General features: G+C 40.7%; 1 protein-coding gene across 1 annotated transcript; it reads right to left on the reverse strand.

Annotated features, from left to right (window-relative positions):
- Positions 1-398: 398 nt before the first annotated feature.
- SEC61A1 (SEC61 translocon subunit alpha 1) lies at positions 399-14,514 on the reverse strand. The gene is made up of 12 exons (XM_090022040.1): positions 14,363-14,514; positions 12,584-12,651; positions 11,786-11,851; positions 11,608-11,686; positions 10,453-10,584; positions 9,468-9,577; positions 9,022-9,175; positions 7,474-7,634; positions 6,459-6,656; positions 5,827-6,018; positions 4,272-4,348; positions 399-2,849 (listed from the first exon to the last, which is right to left on the reverse strand). Exons 1-12 carry the CDS (start codon positions 14,367-14,369, stop codon positions 2,663-2,665), a joined length of 1,431 nt encoding a protein of 476 aa, XP_089878166.1. The 5' UTR covers positions 14,370-14,514; the 3' UTR covers positions 399-2,662.
- Between the last annotated feature and the right edge of the window lie 6,929 nt (positions 14,515-21,443).

The following is a 21,443-nucleotide window of genomic DNA, read 5'->3' on the forward strand; positions in this document are numbered from 1 at the left end:
TTAAAGTCTTCTAAGAATTACTTTTAAGTTACGGATTTAGTAACACGGAAATACTGCTTTTACCAATAACTTCACAGATTTTATTACCTCTTCATCATAGTCTTAATGCTATTTGCATGTCTTCCACCTGTTGAAGCCTAGGTTATACCTCAATTCTAACCTCTGGAGTAGGACCTGCCTATTTGTACAATACTAGCATAAAAGGGTTCCCCCAAACCAACCATAGTAAAAAAAATAATACGTTTCAAAGTATCAGCTTGATGTATTGAAAAACACTCCTGAAAATAAATAGGTTCCTCCCCATCTGGACTACATTCCTTTGCACAGTTACTTTAAGAGGCATACTTATTTGTAATATTCAACATTCACCTTCAGAATTCAAAAGCACCAAGTCCACATTAGCTCCAAAGTTGTATTTTATTTAATTAGAAAGCAGAATGTTTAGGCATGAGCTCTTTTTGTGAATGTCCCTTGTACAACAAGCAGGTCCTGTCTTGAGGACATATCTGCCTGTAGGTATACCAAGGTTCCAGCACTAGACAAGGTAACGGGTGCATTGAACAAGCACTCTTCACCAGACACACAAAAACTGATGGTCTACCGAGTTGCTGAGAAGGCATTTGACAGAAAAATGCAAGTAACATCTCCAGCTCAGCCAGCACGCTATGCCCAGAACCAAGGTCATCTTCATTTTAACAGTGAAAGCTTCGATTGGTTTTATAGGGAAAAATTCTTCTTCCCCTCAGAAGCCTCAGGAAAACCATTCCCTACATTTGCATCAAAAACACATGCTGTTAATCCTAAAACAGACTCTGAATAAAAATAAGGATGTAGTGTGAAGTAGCAGCAAGAATGCTGTCATAACAGTACTCTTTATTCATGGGTACTTCACTGCATCATTTTCACTCCTTTTCCAATTCTGGTCCTTGTCCAAAATATGAGGGTGGTGGTATGTGGGAGGGTTTTTTTGATTCTTGAATTTTTTTAATTTTAAAGTAGAATCTTGAATTTTATTTTAAGACGGATGGCTCTCACAGAGCTTGCAGAATTCTCATATATTTTGTAGCTGAATTAGATGGTTCATACAGCAAGAGCTTCTGGACCTTGTCTACATTTTTCTCCATGACATGCAGTAGAGAAGCTCCCATCACTCAAAGCAGAACAGTATTTTACAGTTTCAGAGTAGCAAGAGAAAATACATAGAAACTCAAAATTGATGCAGTACAGAAAAATACGCCAACATTGCTGTCTCCCACCCTGGTTCTCAGGCTGGCAATACTGCTTGGAAAGAAATTTGTGCGTGTCAGAAAGCTTGTAAATAAAGATTACTGCATTTGGTCATTTAAAAAAGTATTGAAGGCTTAAACGAAAATGAGATACTACAGATTTTTCAGCACCGTTGAAGTCTTTCATAGACACTGCTCCAATACGAAAGACTGGCCCTGAAGCATAAAAAGGAATCCCTATACCTCCTTGACAAATGTTTTCACTATCAAATAATCAAGTCAACATGAATATACTTAAGCATATGCTGGAGATGGAGCAGAGAAGTCTTCTGTGTGGAAGAGACATGAATTACTTGACAGCAACTCTGGATCCTGGACTATACACTGAACTTCAAGAAAAGTATATAAATTCTACTTGCAGCATTTCATGTGAATGAGTCACAATTGACCAGAAACAAGTAGTCAAATACTTGTCCCTTCACTGCTGCTAGGCCAGCACTTATTTAAAAATGAGAATACCTTGGGTTTAATGCATGGGCACAAGTGTATTTGCATCTAACTGGCTGTGAGATACATTTCTCAACTTGTGTCAGAGCTGGAAATTACTATGGTCAAGGTGGTGATGAAAATGGTAGCTTGAGCATTTACAAGGCTTCCCTGTCTTGTCAGGTTTAAAGGGTAAACTCTTTAGGCACAATATCTGCTTCCCTGGAGGAACCAAGACAGACCTGAGTTTTTCTTCTTATGAAGAGAGGGGAAAGCATTTTTATTTTTATTCTCTACAGAAACTAGGCAACAGTCTGAAGCCAGTACTCATCATATGACAAGACCTAACTTAATTTACAGGACATCTGGAAAGAGAGGCAGTTTTGTAAAGACACTAATAAACTGCCTCTCCCAATCTGCCATATTAAAAAAACCAAAACTAAACAAAACCAAAAACTGAATGTATTAAACAGTGTGTGTGCTTACAACCATAATTATGGAACTCCAGTGCCAGAGGGAAATCCTTTTCTTGGCACATCCACTGTGGAGATGCAAACACAAGATATACAGAAAAAAAAATCCCTTCCAATATATAACCCTCCCCAACTCATGTCCATTTACCAAAGCCTGTGAAAGCTTCAGATCTACCATTTCAGCAAGGGCATAAAAAATTTAGAGCTGTCAAACAAAATCCAATTCAGAAAGATGGATTTACTAATAAAGTAATTAAAATACATTTTTCTTTAAAAAGGGTTTTTGCCATTTTCCAACCCTTTATAAAACGCAAACAGTATGCTAAAAAAGTCTGAACCAAAGGGAATGTGCTTTGGAAACATTATTAAAAATACATGTTCCAAAAGCATGATGTGCCCGAGTTTGTTTTATTTTTCACCTGATTGGATAATTCAAGAACACTTTTCCCCCTTCCCTGGGTCCATAAGAAGCTGGCTTTAGAAAAGAAGAGCTCCCATGCTGCCAACTTCACTCTGTTCCTTGACAAAGATTTCAAAGTACTGGTAAATGATAGTGACAGCAAGCAAAATTCCAGTTCCAGACCCAATCGCCCCAAGGAAATCTGCCAGGACAGAGAGGGCACCAATGCAAAGACCACCAAATGCAGCCGCTGTGGGAATATACCTGTAAAATACAATGTTAATAAGAAAAGCACTGTCAAATTTCACTTTGGATTTGAATCACACTACTTTTCACATGCAAGAGTGCAGTACTGTTGTAGGATAAAGGTACCTGGTACTGTAACCTAAAATCAAGAGCTGAGTGTTTTTCCTATAAAGGAAATACCAGCTCCTTTAAAATATGAAACTAGACTTCAGACAGCTAGGGTCAGAGTGCTTTTTCAGCAGCTACTGCACAATTTGATACCATTGTTACTAATAAACATAGAATTTTTTGTAACAGAAGACCCTTTTCCATCCTGGTTTCAACAACCAGGAAGGAGGAACATGCATTAGGATCATCATATTAGACAAGGTGGGAACATAGCTTGGCCCAACAGAAGGACAAGCTGGAGTTATGGATAAGACAAGGCTGTATTAGTAAGCATAAAGGGCCAGCCTATAGCAACTGGCTCACCCAAAATACAATGCATCTTCTCCCAAATACTTTAAAGTTAGGATTGTGATGGACCAATATATACTGGCACCTGTATCCCACCACAAATTATATGTTTATATTATGGATCAATACACAGTGGGAAGCACTGCAGAACTCAAGAGATCTCTTTTGTTCACCTCTTGGCAAAGTATTTTAATGATTAAATATTTTTAAAAGTATTTATGTAGAACACAGAACTCTGACCCAGAACTGTATGTAATTGAGGGATCTGAATATATTTAACTTTACTCATCAAAACAGAGTGTTTGAAAATGTAAATGCCTGTTTAAAGGCCAAGTGTATTCTTATAGGTAAAAAAAAAAAAATAAAAAAACCAGTAGGAATATAGGTGCATATGCATGATTACATGGAAGAGCTTTACAATGACCTGATGTAAATGTTTCACCTGACTACTCATCTATTCCACTCTAGATGAACACTGTACTTTAATTGTACTATACAGTTCTAGCATAGGAGTGGACAAACAAAACAATGACTAGTTCAGCTAAGTATTAAGATCCAACCATTTCCTTTAGAAGTTTGCGTTACATCTGTCCATAGCCTAAGTTATATTACTCACATTTCTGAAGTCCTTACAGCCATACAAGGATACTAAAAACAGTAGAACCATTACAGTAACTGCTTACTAAGTTGGGCAATTGCATATACATGTCCTTAAAGGAGACAATTTGGGCCTTAATTCAACAGCTCTTGTTCTGTCCAGGGAACCCTAAATCCCATACATCCCACAACTATCAAAGAGGACTGAATTCAGGACATTCACTACTGCAAATATGTTTCTACCACTTGAGCTATGTCCTTTTGCTGAAGTAGTAATAGGTTGCACTACCTCTGGGCCTAGCCATTAGCAGAAGATGAACATATGTGCTAGGCCAGAACATTACATGAAGACTGACCTGGAAAGAACATGATGTATTTTTATCTCACCTGTTTAGTTCATGTACCATGGAGGTTTCTCTATGGCCTCTCATGACCATCTGTTGCTCTTTCAGTTGTTTGGCAACCTGCATTAATGCAAGAAGTTGAGGTTATAAATTTGATGCCAGTTTAAAAGATACTATTACAGAATCTGCTAGCAGTTTAGAATTAGTAGTAACGTACCACAGTGGCTACATGTCAACCATCTTCCAAAAAACAATATTAAAAGCAAAGCGGAGCCATTTACAAGGATGACGTTTATTTGAATTTGTCTTTTTCCACTCCTGTAAGCCAGGATGGGCTGAGTAAATAAAAGGCATCTTTACACCATCCATTATTGGATGCTTTTGGGGATAAGTCAAATTATGCTGAAAAAGAAGCCACCACTGGAAATAGGCAAACTATACAAGAGCAAGTTCCTAGTGGAATCTTTTACCAACCAGTAAGCAAAACCAGGTAACCTTTAACAAAGTCAAACGTGGTTCTGTATAACAAACCGCAATTTTTTTGTGCTAGCTCCTGTAAACTCCATAAATAGAAACTCAAGGAGGTTTAAGCCCCCTTTTGTTTGTTTAATGCAATTAGGGTATAACAGTCTCTCCTGTAGTGTTGAGACAACATTCGTACAAAAGGTGTTGAGAGCTATTTGGTATTTTACACGCAATAAAAAAAAAAAAAAAAAACCTAGTCAACGTCTTATGACTGCTACACAAAGGTCCTCTCACGCACCTAAGCAGCTAGGTGCAATCCCAAAATGAAAATGTTCCAGCTGTTACAACTATAATGAGAACTGTACATTACTCATACTCCATTTTTTAGTTCATACAGTTGCAAAAAAAAGCTCACCTCCTTACCAAAACCACACACCCTCAATGCCAGCCATTTTTCACTTTTGATACCGCCCAGCAATGCAATTTAAGAACGAAACATTTTGTCTGAGCTTCAAGCATCTTGGAACAACTGACCCTCCCTGAGGCCAGACAAACGTATATGAGATGAATTATTTTCATGATACTTGGAAACACTGTTACAGCTAACTATTATACCCAAAGAGGCCTCAAGAGAGCTTATATTGGCCAGATGCGTATTCAAATATTGCTTTTAAATAATGTAATTACTGACACTATGTAGCTATGTTCTCTCCACTATGCTGGAGAAATGCATGCCTTTCACATTGTTCTGTTTTCTTCTACACTACCCAAGTGATGTTTAAGCATCTTTTTTCCTAAGCTGATCACCAAGACCATTTTGGGGTTTTTTGTGTTTTTTTTTTTTTTTAAAGAGGCAATGAGCAAGGAGACAGCAAAAAGGACATAAAATAGGAATTGGGAGACCAGGATTCTACCTTTGTGTGCCCAAGTTCTCCCACTTGTAAAATGACAACAGAAATGCTTACTCAAAGTCCTCGAGATACTCAAGACAAAAGGCAGAGTATGTATGCAACATTACTGAAGCACATCTGGCACTAGTCTATAGTGTCCATTTCAGAACGTTACTGGAAGGGAATAATTACTGCACAAGAATTCTCCTTACTTAATGCTGCAAATGTATTTCTTTTACTTACATCTTTGGCAGAGGAGCCAGAGACTTCAATCCATGTCTTAGAGAAGAATGCACAGGAGCCCAGCATAAATACTATATAAACAACGGCATGGACAGGATCCTCTAACACTGAAGTAAAGGACTCAGGGGGTGACAGATAATAGCAAAGTCCACCAACTGGATAAGCACGAGCAGGACCTCCAGATGACGTGTCCTAAAAAGGAAGAAGCAGATTTGTCCTACTTGGTTTCATCTCCCTGCCAGATAGCAGTTAGACTAGCCCCCACAAAAAGCACCACCACCTTATTACTGGGTAATACTCATGCAGTGCACAGGGATCTGAGTTTTTCTAATAAGAGCAGTTTTTCAATGACATAGCAAAATATAGTGACACATGAACCAAATGAATTAGGGTCAGCAAAGGAGGAAGAAAACCCAACCAGTTAGAGTTTGTACATATATATTCAAAGGAGAAAGCTACATACTCTACAGTCAACAACAAAGGAAAAAACATCAGAGGCTGGACTATTAGTCTCAGGATGAATAATTCTGCTTGTGAATAAGTGGCCTTATTTTTAGAAAGGCTGTCTCCCAGGCTGGGCATTTAAGTGGGACCCTTATACAGCAGATTATAGAAAACAGCCAAATACTTACAGACCAGGTACCCAGTAGGCTAACCAACAAGTTGCCACTGAAGCGAGCAGACAGCATCTGGGAGATCACGTACAAATTGGATACCAGGGCAGACTGAAGAATGATGGGAATGTTGGAAGTATAGAACAGCTTGATAGGGTAAGTGTTGTATTGGCCACGGTAGCGGGCAGACTTGATGGGGAGGTCCACTCTGAAGCCCTAAAATAATCAGAAGAAAATCCATCATTATATTTTAGAGTTGACATACAGATACAGAGTACAGCAACCCCACTATTTCAACAAGACCTCATCAAAAGTCTTGCTGGGAAGCCTGCAGGTGTCATGTGCTCTGCCAGCTAAGCCATCCACTTAAACTTCTGCCAAGACCTAGGAACAATTACAGCTGGGCAACACAGCTTAAAAATACAAACGTATTAAATGCCACAGTTCTTAATGGGAAATCTTCAGTTTGCTGGTAAACAATTCCAGCATAGTGCCCAGGGGAGGAAGCTTTAAAAGTAAACTACATTTATTTCCTGTTTGTGGACTTTTTGCTCCATTCAACAATGAAAGGACACAGATTTTTAAAAAGTCTAAGGTGTTTTCTATCAAAATGGCCTGGTCTTTTTGGTAATGTCTACTACAATACATATATCCATCAGCTCTGCTGGAGAGTAATGACAGATCACAAGCCTTTGGTGGATACAGTAAGCCAAGTATAGAAGCCTGTAGCCTCTGCAGATCAGGTAACTGAGTACCAGAAGCAAGAAGCCTTCTGAACACATCAGCAGGTGAAATGTAACCCTGAAAGCAAATCAAGCTTTAGAACACTCAGCACATCAAAATTTTGTGGAAGAACAGAACCACCAAACAGTGAACTAATTTTATTTGTACTGAAGCATTTCTAAAGTCTCTACCCAAAGCACATGAAAATGCAAGTGATACCAGGTAATGTATATAAATATAGTGAGCCATGCAATCCTTTATTATTTCCATAACAAGCACTTTTTAGACAACGTTCTCAGTTCCAACTGACCTGGAAGTAAATGACAATTGCAAAGACAAAGATGGTGGCAATCAGGTTCATGAGGTTGGGAAGGTTCTGGCGGTAGAATGCTTCACGGAGAGCTCTGACTTTATCTGTACGAGTAGCCAGCAGATGAAACAGAGCAATGATGGCGCCTTCAAACTCCATTCCTTAAAAGAGAAAGAAATTGCCAGGAAGTGAGTTCAGATATCTTGTGACCTTGAGACTTTGTCCTATTAACTAGGGTTTGGAAATACACTGTAGAATAGGATTTTAAAAGTATTTGCTTTTAAAAGTACTAAATCTGCTGTCACTAGCAAGTTTTACCAGAGACCTCCAAGGAACTGGTCAGGCCACACACTTGCTATAGGAAAACAAATGAATATGGAAAAATGCTACTAAGTCCAGATGCTAATAGTCCAAACATGGATTTCATACCGCATAGCTTTTTTACCACAGTGCCAAAGAATACACTTTAACATGAAGTAACAATTGTATAAAATAAAGGAATTTAGCAATGACAACAGAGCACTCAGTAGCTGCAGAAAGCAGCATATCTTGGAAAACTGAATCATTATTCAAAATAGTTTTGGAACTGCATTGCTAAGCAAAGTTATTCAGAAACCCAGATTTCCCACAAAACAAGCAATAAGCACAAAGGGCAATGCAGTATTACAGAATCAAAGCCAAAATGACTAAGTGACATTTCAGAGGGACACGGTACTTTCTTTTTTTTTTTTTTGTAGTTATGACACTCAAAACTTATTCTTCCACAGCCTTGGGTTTTACCAATGCGACTTTGTTTTTCCCTAATCCAAGCTGTCTTTTATACTTCAGGAGAACCCAACGCTCACAAAGCAAACAATTTTGACCCCTGCTGGAAAAAAAAAGAGTCTCCTTTGAATCAGTGGCACTTGCAGCAGCAGACTCAGATGGCCCCTTTTGGGCAATCTTACATTCCATACTTACCCACAATCCTCAGGATTACCATCCCTCCTACCAGGCTCTGTTAATCATACATGTAACCAGTAATCCTAAAAGTGGTGCGAGTACTCTGAACACTTAAAGGGCAAAAACAATACAAGTGGAAAAAGCTGCAGGTTAAGGATTAAACACTCGCAGCTTATTTTTACACCTCAAACTGGCTGCCTTTCCATAAGCAGGTACTATGTTACAAAATTAGAGCGTTCTATTTCCTTCACCTCAGCTCTCCTTGCAGTACCATAGGGTACTTTTATGGAATTTACACCTACCATGCGAACATTCCCCTTATAAAACTGGGGTTCCATTTGATAAATGCTACAGGTTAAGAAATCAGGAGCAGCTTTTGATGGTTATTTTGCCACATTGTTTTTCTTCTTTTTTGGGCTCAGAAATAAGATCTCTCTAAAACTCAAATGTGCTTTGGATGTTCACCACAGTGCTATGAATAGGAAATTTAGGTAACTGATGCTTCAGAATGTGGAAGAAGGAATGTAAATGTACAAGGGTAGCCTCTTCATCCTACATAAATAAGCCCTAATGTGAGTAAAGACCACAGAGAATAAAATATGTTACCTCGACCAGTGTTCACAGTGGTGGGGCTGAATGCCTTCCATACAATAGTCTCACAAATGTTAGTAGCAATGAAGAGAGAGATGCCAGAGCCAAGACCATAGCCTTTCTGCAGAAGCTCATCCAATAGCAGAACTATCAATCCAGCAACAAAAAGCTGCAGGAAAGAAAACAGCATTATTCACTCAAGGCTTCACCCTTTTTATTTTCCTAACAATGCTCACTCTGTACAAGTGTTTTGTGCTACTGGAGGTAGCAAAAAAGAAAATCACCAGAGGTTAAGCAGCAAAAATCCGATTTAGTTGGCAGACACTGGTGTCTTGATCTCTTTTTACTCCATTAGAAATGGACAATGGTCCTTGAGGCTGTTTGTTCACACCTTCTACACTCAGGCTAAAAAGGGAGCATAATGTTGAGGAATGACACGTATGGTCTGGTATAAGGATTACCTGAATTGTGATAAGCAAACAGATACCAGCACCCATCTCCGATGGATCTCCGTACATCCCAGTCATTACATAGACGATAGACTGACCGATGGTAATAATCATGCCAAACACTGTAGAATAAGAAAAAGCACTGGCTGTTTAGTCTGGAGATTTATACCCAGGAGAAAGGTAGACTAAGTAACAGAGGTTTTTCATTGTAGGCTCTGAATTTAGAGGACTGTTTCATTAACTCCTTTCCTAAGTTAAACTGAATTTTAGTCAGTGAAATCAGCTGTAAGACACTACAACACTTACAAATATTTCATAGCCACAGTGAGAGAAAACTGTCATAAGACAAGAAGCAGAAAAGTTTCCATGCTTGCAGGAAATACTTTTAAGAATATCTTGAGTAATAAGCTATTGAGCTGATTCTTAAGCATTTTAGATTAGGTTTTTTCCCCCCAGTAAACAGATTTGTGTGTGTTCCCCTTATTTATTTCACAAGTTGCAATGAAGACATAACTAAAGTTATCTAAAAATTTACCACTGGGGCACTAACAGGACCGCTTATTGCAAAGAGTCATATCAAGAGTCACAAGAATGAATCTGCAACAAAGAACTGCCTCATTGTTTTGCCCTGCAAATATGCTTCAATCCTAAGCAAGGATTTCTAGGCAGGCAGGGTTGAGGGCTGGCTTTCCAACACGCATTAAATGCTTGGCTTCTCTGCTGTATGTGCAGAGGGACTTAGACACATATCCACTAGGAATGTGACTGAAGCTTACTAGATAATAGGCCAAACAGCAATCCAACAACAAATTAGAGCACTAGAGTATTGATTTGGAATCAAGGCGCTATCACTAAGGGAGACCTGTATGTCAGACTCTACGATTTGTCACAGGGTTAAGTTCACAGCTTACTGCTTCCATTGTTACAGTGAGGCCCCCTCCGAAAGAAAAGAAAAAGCATTCTATAAGAACCTCCTTCATTATCAGTTGCTACTTACATTTCTGCGCTCCATTGAAGAGAGCTCTGTCTTTTGGGGTGTCACCAACTTCAATTATCTTGGCACCAGCCAGCAGCTGCATGATGAGCCCAGAAGTGACAATGGGTGAAATACCCAGCTCCATCAATGTACCTGTCATATGCAGAAAGTGGAATGAAACCAAATCAATGCAGTCCAGCCATTTCCATGGCAAAAACTGACAGGGTTACCTCACCAGGGTGAACTAATGTGACACAGAATTAAAAATAATACTTTTTACTTTATAAAAATTATAAAGTCTAAGTCAGTTTAAAAATAAAAGCTTTCAGTGGAAATTGAAGCTTGATGAAAATCAGTTTAAACCATGCATCATAGCATCACCCCTCAGAGCTTTCAGAATCATAAGATCAATCCTTTTTCAACAGGTATGCCAGGTTTAGATGATATAAAGCTTCTTTCACTTTTTTTTTAAAAAAACAAAAAAAAAAAACAAAGGACATCCAAAGGAGTTCTGAGGACAGAAATGAGCAACTGTACAAGTGTTCCAAAGTTATACGGTAGTCTCTTCCCTTCCTATTGCACTACAGTTAACAGATATTGAAAACTGATGTTATATATACTTGTGTGCGCATGCGCACGCACACAGACTGGTATCAAAGTATATTGAAGTGACTATACTTCATTTGAATTGTATCAGCATTAAAAAAAAAAAAAAAATCTTCAGTGAACAACCAGCCAGACTACACCAACCACTAAGGATTTTTCTGCCCCATGATTTACTCAAAGGTGTCACTAAAACAAAACTAAAAGGCTATCACATAGCTGGGAAACTGCATTCAAATGCACTGTACTTGCTGCAGAATTTAGAGCCGTCTCATTCCCCTTTTGTTTTCAAAGGCTATTTGGCTACACTGTAGATATCTGCAATGGAAGACATATGCTCATCCATATATGGAATTTTTGATACTGTTTATGCCAGCTCTAATCCCCAAATTTGTTTGTTTTATATTTTACCTGTGTTTACTGCTTTAATTCAGATATTAAACATCATTACTAAAAACCTGCAAACCAAGATAAGCCCCAAATGTTCAATGGAGCCAAATTATGTAGCAACTAGAAATACAACAAAATCATGCACTAGGAAGTGAGAAATTTCCCCAAGAAATGGGATCATACCTCTGTTTGAAGCCAGAATTACTCTCATCCAGTAGAAAGGATCTGCTGAGTCTGATGACATGATACCAAACAAGGGAATCTGAATGTCCATGCAATGAAAGGGAAGTGAGGTTAAATTAAAATAAGGGAAACCAAGTCCATAATTTTAGGAAGGGTTGAAGGACTGTTACACACATACCTGGCAGCATACTAAAAAGATGAAAAGAGTGATAGCTGTCCATAGCACTTTTTCTTTAAATTGAATCTAAAGCAAGAGAGATAAAAGGGAGAATTATACTGAGTAAGCTGTCACTGTCAATGTCTGATCTATTAAGCCAGTTAAGTAAACTCTGATAGCAGCCTCAGCTCATTCTACTTTTCCACCCTTTACAAGATAAGTAAATATAGGCTTCTTGAAGAAAACTGCCAATCCCCCTTTCATTCCTTTGATACTGTGCAGAGGTTTGAAAGGAAAAAAGTGCCAAATCTTTACTTATGCTTTTTTAATTGAATAGAAGTTTACGTAAACAATAAGGTAATTCCACTGTTTTTACTGATATTGATACTTATAATTTAATATCCTAAAGAAAAAAAAAGCTTTTAGTACCAAACTAAGATTGTCTGAATTAGCTGCATTTTAGAGAAAAAGATAATTTTAAGTTTAATTTTTAGGTATACAAGTTTGTGTGTCTCACATGCATAGCCATAACTTACGCCTGATCTACAAAGTTGACTGTTTTAGCTATATTTACCAAAACAATTGCTCACCACAGTACTTTTAGCATAGATGCAGTTATGCACCAGTACATAAAGGTACTTTTTATATCAACACCATTATACTCACAGCTGCAAGGGTAATACTACTATAACTATTTCAGTTAAAAACAATCACATTACTGACCACTACAGTCATGTCAGTTCAAAACCTATCAGCTAGGCCTTATACATCTTATCTTTCACAAATAAAGAATGATGAAGGACAATTTCAATAACATACCTTCCTTTCTGGCTTTTGGATTTCAGGCAAGATAACACAGAAAGGCTTGATTACTTCCAGAAATTTTACTGCAAAACAACAAGGTAAAAAGGCAAATGAAACACAGGTATGAAATTGATTGCAAACTTGATTACTAGGCACTGAAACTTGATAAAACACAATCTGAAAAATTAGTTTTTACAAGTCTTCAGGATTCCAGTTGTGGGCTTAGGGCTTTCACACCCTAACCCCATATGGATAACCGCACTGACAAGAATGAGAACGAGTGGAATGTTACAGAAAGCGATTCTGGGTGTTTTCTGACTATCTTTGTTGAGAAGGACGGCAGGAAAAAAAAAGCCTGTAAGTTTTGCTAAGTGATGTTTTTCCGCCCCCCTCAAGAGACACAAACATGCTCTTTACTTTGTATTTAGAATGGCTACTTCCTTAATATGATGTTGGAAGAATAATGGGAGAACAGACACTTGTTCGTGTCCGTGTGGACATGGCCCATTTGGTTCCCTGGGAACAACTAGCCAAGGCACACCTCTTTGCTGCCTCTAGCTGTCCCTGGGGACCCCCTGTGCCATGTGTCCTCTGGCGCACGGCAGGTTACCCCAGGTGGGGTACAGGAGGCTGCAGCCAGCACTGGGCTGGCCCCAGCAGCCTTACCTGGGGTCCTGGGGCTGCAGCAGCAACAATCCTGACACTCAGAGCCTGGCTGGTAGCCAAAGCATGGCTCTGGACAGCCAGACACTGGCTTTGAGTGGCAAATGCTGCCCCTGCATGCGCCACTCTTTTTATTTTGCGTGGCTTTCTGTTCTTGCACTGCAGAGAAGAGCTGAACGTGCAGTAAGTGGCACCACGGACACCACACAGCCACACTCGTCTAGACGCGGCATGTCAAGCAGAAGATGCAGTTGGGCCACACAGCTGAATTTGGGCAAAGTTACTCCATCTCAAAGGACTTATGCATGAAACTGCTCTCTAGGGCAGCAGTTCCCAAACTCCAGCAGTCTAGGAAAATGATGTAAAACGATATGACACTATGACAAAAATGACACAACAAATGTAAAACGATATGACCTCAACTACCACCAGCAAACTTTTCAGTTCAACCTTAAGTAGCACCAGCAAATTTTGGTCATTTAAAGTAATTACAATAAATCTGTTAACACATACCACAGATTGGGAACCGCTGCGCAAGAGCAAAACATTTCCTCTGAGAGAGGAAGGCAAACCTCAGCACTCCCCTCAGCTCACGAAAAAAGGAACCTGTTAGAAAGCCTTGAACCCCTCCAAGGTGGAAGGGACACAGGGAAGCATTTTGCCCCTCCAAGATAGGCTTTCAAGGTTCAAAAAAAGACCCAAACCCAACAACACTCACACCACGCGCCTTGCCATCCCCGCACAGACTCCAGGACAGCAAAAGGTGCTTGCAACCCTCCCACAGAGATGCAGGACAAGTCACTTTCACAAGAGCCCAAGCCCGGACAGGGCAGCATCCAACACGCGTGTTAAAGGCTCCGGAGCCCAGGACCGGGAGGCGGGGGGGCCTGCCGGCCCCAAGGGCCCGGAGAACGCGCTGATTGGCCCCGGCGCAGCCCCGGGTGACGGGGGGGCAGAAGCGACCTCGGAACGCGGCTGAAAGAAGGGGGTCCCCTCCAGGACACCGTCCCCGCGCGCGTTAACGGCTCCGGGGACCGGGCCCGTCAGAGCGGAACTTCGCGGGAAGGCTCTGGCTCCCCCCTCCCCACCGCCGCTGCCAGGCGCCCGGGGAGAGGCCGCGCCGGTACTCACTCCCCATGGCGGCCGCCGGCGCCGGGCAAAGAGCAGGCGAACAGCAAGCGGCGACTACGAGAGACACGTCAGTGCTCGAGCCGCCGGGCCTCCTTCCGCTTCCTGCCACGCACGGGGGTCGTTGGGAGCCTCTGCGCACGCGCGGCGGCTATAGCAGTGCGGCCGGAACTATAATCCCCGCGAGGCACTACTATTCCCGGCATGCACTGCGACAAGAGAAAGCGCGCGCTGCATCCCTGCCCCCACCGGCTGTACTAACGTTCGATTGGCTATGGGGTCTGTCAATCTTAGAGCCCGGGGGGGGGGCACGCGAGGGCCGCTCGGCATGCTGGGAGTTGTAGTCCCCGCCTGCTCAGGCGCCATAATAGGAGGAGGGGGCCTGAAAACTGCCCGGAGGCGTTTTTCAAAGCTCGTGAGCAGGAATGTTGGTTTTCTCTGATTTAAAAAAAAAATCCCCAATTTTTTGATTGAAAATGTAACCCAAAATTCACATTTTTCTGTGATAAAAATGAAATATCACTATCTATCTAGCTATATCTAGATATAGCTATATCTAGATATATAAAAGTATATGTATGGATATAGGAGTTTTGAGTTACTTTTTTTAAACCAAAAATTGGGGATTTTTTTTTTTAAATCAGAGAAAACCAGGATCCCAGGCAGGGGGTAGGACTTGAAGATCTACAAGGTCCCTTCCAACCCTGCTTCTATGATTCTATGAGTTAGGCCCTCCCCTGTCATGGCCTTGACTCCAGAAGTGTAAATACAAGCACACACAAGCCAGTGGGACTGCTCTTTGCTCACCTGGCTTTGCCCTGAGCACTGCAGGGGCTCGAGGCTTTTTATCTGCAGCCGTGAGCGGATGTAGGGGGTGCAGATGGTGAGGGGCTGCATCCCGTATAAAAACAACATGCATTTTTCTCCAGTTCCAAATGAACGCCGGGCTCGGGGGCTGCATCGTCCCATCTAAGATGGAAGCACAAACCTACATGGCTTCATTGGAATGAGCTAAAAACAACCAGCAGGACTGCAAAATAGGAGCGTCCTTACCAGGAGCAGCTCACAGACAGCCGTGCTGCAGAGGAAAGGCTAGCTTGATGGGTGGAACATCAAGACAGTTTAAAAGGAGAGGGGGCCGTCAACACCTGTGCAATGAAGAGTTTAGAAGAAACTGGCAGATTATAATAAGCCATGAAATCAAGTGACTCCCTCAGCACTGCCTGACTAGAAATGCTGCTGCCACTGCCATGCACTTGGTTTTAAATTTGGGGTAGAGTAGGAATCCAAGAGTGGGTGCAAGTGCACTAGTGCACCCTCTGCCCCCATCTTCAGCAAAGAAACTCTTTCATTTCCACCACCAAAAAAATAACCCACCAAAAGCTACGGCTCTTCTGAAATCACAAGACTCTGGGAGCTGGAGGCTTTCAGGAAAACATGAACTTATCAGCCCTACAGCCAAGGATTTGTGTAATGTCCCCATACAGTGGGATGGCTTCATTAAAAACGTGATGGCAGCATCAGCCATGCTGGTATATGGTAGTGCCAAGAAGAGCTAGACACTTTTGAGGCATCTGTAATGGGACAATCTTTGTAGTGAAGACATTGCAGTAAGAGTGATGTTGCTGTAGTCCAGGAATCATACAAGAGACAAGGACTCAATTAGTGTGATATATTTTATTGGACCAACTGCATGGTTAGAATAGTGTTAGACGAGCTTTCGAATGCTAGACAGTCTTCATCAGGTCAAGCTTTGATCTGAGACCCGATGAAGAACATCTTGTATTCAATAGCTTGTCTAACTCTATCCCAACTGTGCAGCTGGCCCAGTAAAAGATACTGCACTAAGAAATTCTTGCCTCTTCTGATGTATAAGGACAGACACATAAATAGACATAGGGTAGAGGAAGGGGAACAACAGGGGTTTTAATAAAAATCAGCTAGACTTATTGTAAGTAGGTAGAACTGGGTCTTTCAGAAGATTTAAACGTGGACAGCTTTGAATTGCTGACAGGACTGCAGTACTATCTCCTTACACCCGTAGCAGCCACATACTAACACACTATTAGATGGCCACTGACATTAGGTTGATTGTACTATTAGATACAAGCGTGAAAACACTGAGGCAGAGAAACATGTGAAAACATTTTGTTACATCAAGATATCCTCACCTGCAACATGGTACAACTGCATTGTGTATACAAATGTCATTCGGTTATGTCAAAACACCATTGCATGAAGACAGAGATTGATGACAGTTTGGTTCAGCAGATTGACATGGCATCAGAATGCCATCATGCTGTGACACAATATGTCAAAAAAGTGTCACACCTCTTTGCAATGTCATTCTGCCAAGAGACAGCATGGTGGCCTTATGCTAAAAATTAGAGGTAACTATAGCATAGCATAGTAAACATAGTGCTGGAATTAGTGTTGTCTTCCAGACTCAGCTGCTGTGTCTGTGTATTTGTTTGATTCACATACCATTTCCACACCTCAGTTTCCCTGTTTGTAAAATGAAGGTAATGATTTCTCATCCATTTCTGTAAAGTCATTTGTAATCCTTGGCTGAAATATGTAATAGAAGCACAAAGTCTTGGGATCCTTGCCAAGATAAACTGGCATGTCATCAGATGACAGAATGGCCTTATGTCAAATAAAAATCCTGCGGCTACTATAATCCATCCTTTCCTGGAGGTGTTACCTTTTGGTCAGGTTGCAGCACTTGTGCATGTAGAGGCTGGAAAAAGAAAAGAAACTTCCCAATCTGTTTTCTGCCCTGCACTTGGACTGTTAAAAAGATAAACTTCAACTTTTAGGGATCTCAGTTCAACTCCTTTCACCAGAATTAATCTCACGCTAAAAATTAGCATCTTGGAGGTAGACAGTCCCACAGATTGTTCAGACTAGTAGCCTTTATCAGTGATATAAAAATAGCTGAAGAAACAGATTGTGTTATTCTGGGCATTGGCTAGCTGTCAGATTTCTTGGTTTGTTGTTTGTTTTGAAAAATTAATTTAAAACAATGAAAAGCTTTGATGTGTTTGCCATTGTAATAATAAAAAAATGTTTATAACCAGATATGGACCTGAGCTGGATCATAGGGATAGATCATTTCTAACTCCCTTCACAAGTTGGTGGGAGACTAGATTCAAATGCAGATCTAATCTCAGCAGCTCTTGTTTATCTCAGTAATTAGTCCCATCTGGAACACTATAACTGAACAGCCTCATTTTTGGGGAAAGTTTGTTCCCAGATCTGAAATGTGCCAGATACAGCCCTAATTATAAATAAGATTCCAATAATCTAATCTTTTAGGGTCTCAGAGTGAATAGTCTTTCCTCTGCCAACCAAAAGCAAGGCAAAGCATGCTACAGTACAAACCACGTTATTTCTCTTCCATAAACAGGCATAATTCTGTCAAACCATTGAAGAGCAAAAGAAACTGAAAACATAATTACAGTAGCGTTATTGGGGTGGGGCAAGCAGAGTACTAGCAACATCCTGCAGCTCTCTGTACCTCCACCCTAGCACTCAACAGCATCAGTGGGCCAAAATTGGTAGTTACACCTCTGAATAGACAGAGGCCACTACTGAACCAGTAGGTCAAATTCCTACCTGCAGCAACTCCCAGCAACTTTGGTAATTTATATTGGTAACAAATCTGACACGTAGACTGTTGTAAATTGAGTGATGAAAAAGGAACATCACATGTGAGGACTGTTTTTTGCCCTGTGCTTGTAGAGCACACCTACTACAACAGGACACCAATCCTGATTGGTGACATTTGGTGCTACTGGGATAATAATAATGATGCTTAGGATTATAACAATAATTAATAAGCCACTCGTCAAAGGCAAGCAACAGCTGAAAAGAAGCAGACATAGATTTTAAACAGCTTATTCTTTTCATGCCTTGCTATTCTTTCTTGAACCAAATCAGTCTCTCTTACATAACCAAGCTAATCCTGCCTCAGAAATGAAGTGCAATTTAGGACCATTAAAAACATTAATATTCACTTACTGGCTCCAAAGTCTGTTAGCCAGTGCATTCCACTGTTTCACACAGCGAAAATCTCGAGCATTTGCTGCAAAATTATATATCTGCTTATACTTTGATTATATTAGTACAGAATTGACATTTAATTACAGCTTTTAAATGTGGGCTTCATTCTGGGGTGATTAACTTGGGATGCTGGACCCATATTGCAGTTAATTGTCCCCTAATGGAACCTGCAAAGAATAGCATGATTGCTTAAATAGCCAGGTGGAAATGGGCAAATAGTTGAGGGTGGAAGGGTTATAGAGTGGGAAGAAGGGTAGTTACTCAATGTCTCTATGTTGTACTGGTATACTTCCCAGCTCCATTTATATTGGCTGAGTGCAGTGGGTTAATATTCTCCATTTAAAAAGTGCACTTTCTTAATCTCCATAGTAATCTCCTGTTCAATTACCATTTCACTATCAGCATGATAAAGCTTTCAATTTGCAATAAACATAGGCTTTTACGGGGTGAGCTAAAGGAGATTTGTGTCAGCTGTTGTGCTACCAGGTCTTAGATCATCTGAGGGCAGCAGTCGCTAGAGGGCAACATAACTGCATTGACTTATTTACATGCATACATACACATTACACTTACCATCTATATGTTCATATGGGTGACATTAATATATTTAGTACTCACTTACAGGTGAGGATTTGCTGTTGCAGTGGGGGTTTGTGTGATTTGTCTGTTTAATATGACTGTCCGTAAGTGATCTCTGACTCTGATACTTAATGCAAAACGCTGGGAGTAATATTCTGTTTAACCACAAGGTGGAAGAGCTGCTTTGCTTATGTTGCCACCTCTGTTAGCTTGCATGAAATATGCACACACTTAGACAAGTATCATTAGTATTATTATTTAATGGCTAGATTACAGCTGTGTGCAGAAGCCCCATTCAGAATCAGTACTCCTGGTGCTAAATGCAATTCAAATGTAGACCCGAAACAGCACCATGCACATCGGATCTCTGTGCCACACAGACCCATTGACTTCACTGAGGCTTCTCTACCCAGAACACTTGGAAGGACGGGGTCTGTGGCCATAGGATGATTCTAGCACAAAGGGCTAGATTTAGAAAAGGCCATAAGTGCCAAAGAGCAGGACTTGGATGGACTTCAGGAATCTACTAGCCCCAAAGCCCTGTTTAGTGGCTATCTTACCCTGGAATAGAAGAACATAAAATTCACTAGGCATCTCCTTGTTTGTTCTGAGAGTTACCTAGATACCTGGAGCTGTGGTTGTACAGTGTGTGCCCAGTTATCTGAGCAACTACATACCATGGGATGCAGAAACTAGGCTGAATGGTACTTAAGTCTATGGAGTGGTCCAGTCGAGTAGTAGGCATGCTTAGAGCGCACCTAGCACAACAGCATGGCCAAAATGTAGTCATACCTGCTTCTTTTATTAAAGCACAGCTAGGGGTGATGAGCTCCTTTATATAATAAAGCCTAATAGTTAGAACACTGCCCTGGGAAGCCAAGGCCATGTTCCTATGACTTCTTCAGTCAAAATGATTCAGACCTACATCTGTCTCCAAGGAGAGTGGCCTAACCAACAGCTACAGGTGGGGAAGAGCAGGATGCTCCTCACTGCCTGTTCAGAGTGATCTGTTGGGCCAAAAGGAATACAAGATTTGTGGGTCCAGGAAGAGCACAAGAAATAGCATAACCCTGTAGCCCTATGGTTAGGATTCCCATGCAGAAGAGGGGAGACCTGGATTCTGGCTCTACTCCCAGGATTTTTATTTTTTTTATCCAGTGACTGCTTAATGCAAAATGCATAAGTAATTATGAGATCATGGACTAGAACCCAAAACTTTCCTCCTCCCTGCTTCATTCTCTCACAGTAGATTGCAAAACCATGTATTCTCCTCCTCGCTCCATACATTGTGCATTTCTTTCTGCATAATAGCCTAACTCCAACAGGACAATTGAAGAGTTTGCCTCCCACCCCCACTCCAGCCTGTAGGTTAATTTCTGGAAAGGCCCCATTTCTGGAAAGCACATTTAGGACCAACCATGTTCATGACAACACCTAATAACAGGCTTTATAGGAAAGCACCTAAATTGAAGGCCCTTAAGCCTTGTCTTGGATCTAGCCCAAAGGATGTACAATTTAAGGATTGAGTTCATTAAAATCTAGGAAAACTTTAAACATCTACGAAAACACTCCTGTTTTTATCAGGTTTTGTAAAAACTTAAAAAATAAAACTTTACTTGCAATTTTAAGCAATAGAATATTCCCCCCTTTAATCAAACAGGGGCTAAAGTGTACTGATCTAACCACACTTAAAATAGTGGCTACTGTTCTATTGCCTTGAATGGTGGAAGAATTTCCCTTGGAGTGTTTATTCATATTCAAGAGATGTTTTTTTCCCAGCTTCTACATGAAGCTGGGAAAGCAGCTGTGCCAAAAGGCAGATGGGAGAAGGTCCTCTGTGGCACACAGATGTTGGCAATTATGTTCCTATTTTCAAAACAGGTAGAAAGTAACAGTTTCTTTAAAAAAAGAACAAAACAACGCCCCCACCCGGTTGCACATTCATTTACCAAGTAATTACATGGTATACGTGGCCAACTGGGACATAAGTGCACAAAGTGGTATGCTAGTCTTTCTCTCTGCAAAGACACGCTTGAATTAAAAAATTTTCAGCAAACAAACTGCCTGAGTGCTTAATGAAGGGGGTACTTTTTAAACGTAATTTTCCTTTAGCCTAGCAGATTTCCATTTCAAAGGTCCCATTGTCAAAGGTTGCATCTGTAATTTTTGTGGGCTATGAAATCCATCTTTGCTGCCTGTCCTAAATACAGATTGAGCTGAAATGCAAAATGTGAATCCACAGTTTACACATCCCAAAGGTCACAGGAAATTTCATATCTGAGAGTATATGCTAATCATTTCCAACTTGGGGGTGTCAACCATCAGGCACCTAAATCCTAAGGATTTTGAAAGAGCTGGGTTTAGCTTTGCCTTCCAGCACAAGTATGATGCTTTACTGTGCCTAGGACCTTCTAGGAGGATTACCAGGACATGAGGGAGT

This window comes from Crocodylus siamensis, chromosome 11 (assembly GCF_052110815.1).
Source record: "Crocodylus siamensis isolate JL-2025a chromosome 11, ASM5211081v1, whole genome shotgun sequence".
In the NCBI taxonomy this organism is placed as follows: Eukaryota; Metazoa; Chordata; order Crocodylia; family Crocodylidae; genus Crocodylus; species Crocodylus siamensis.

Excerpts from the sequence above, each read along its gene's own strand:
- SEC61A1 (XM_090022040.1), bottom strand. Across the intron at positions 4,349-5,826 it reads CTGGCTCCTCTGCCAAAGAT|GTTGCCAAACAACTGAAAGA; the intron begins GTAAGTAAAAGA and ends GCATTAATGCAG. Across the intron at positions 2,850-4,271 it reads ATGGTACATGAACTAAACAG|GTATATTCCCACAGCGGCTG; the intron begins GTGAGATAAAAA and ends TGTATTTTACAG.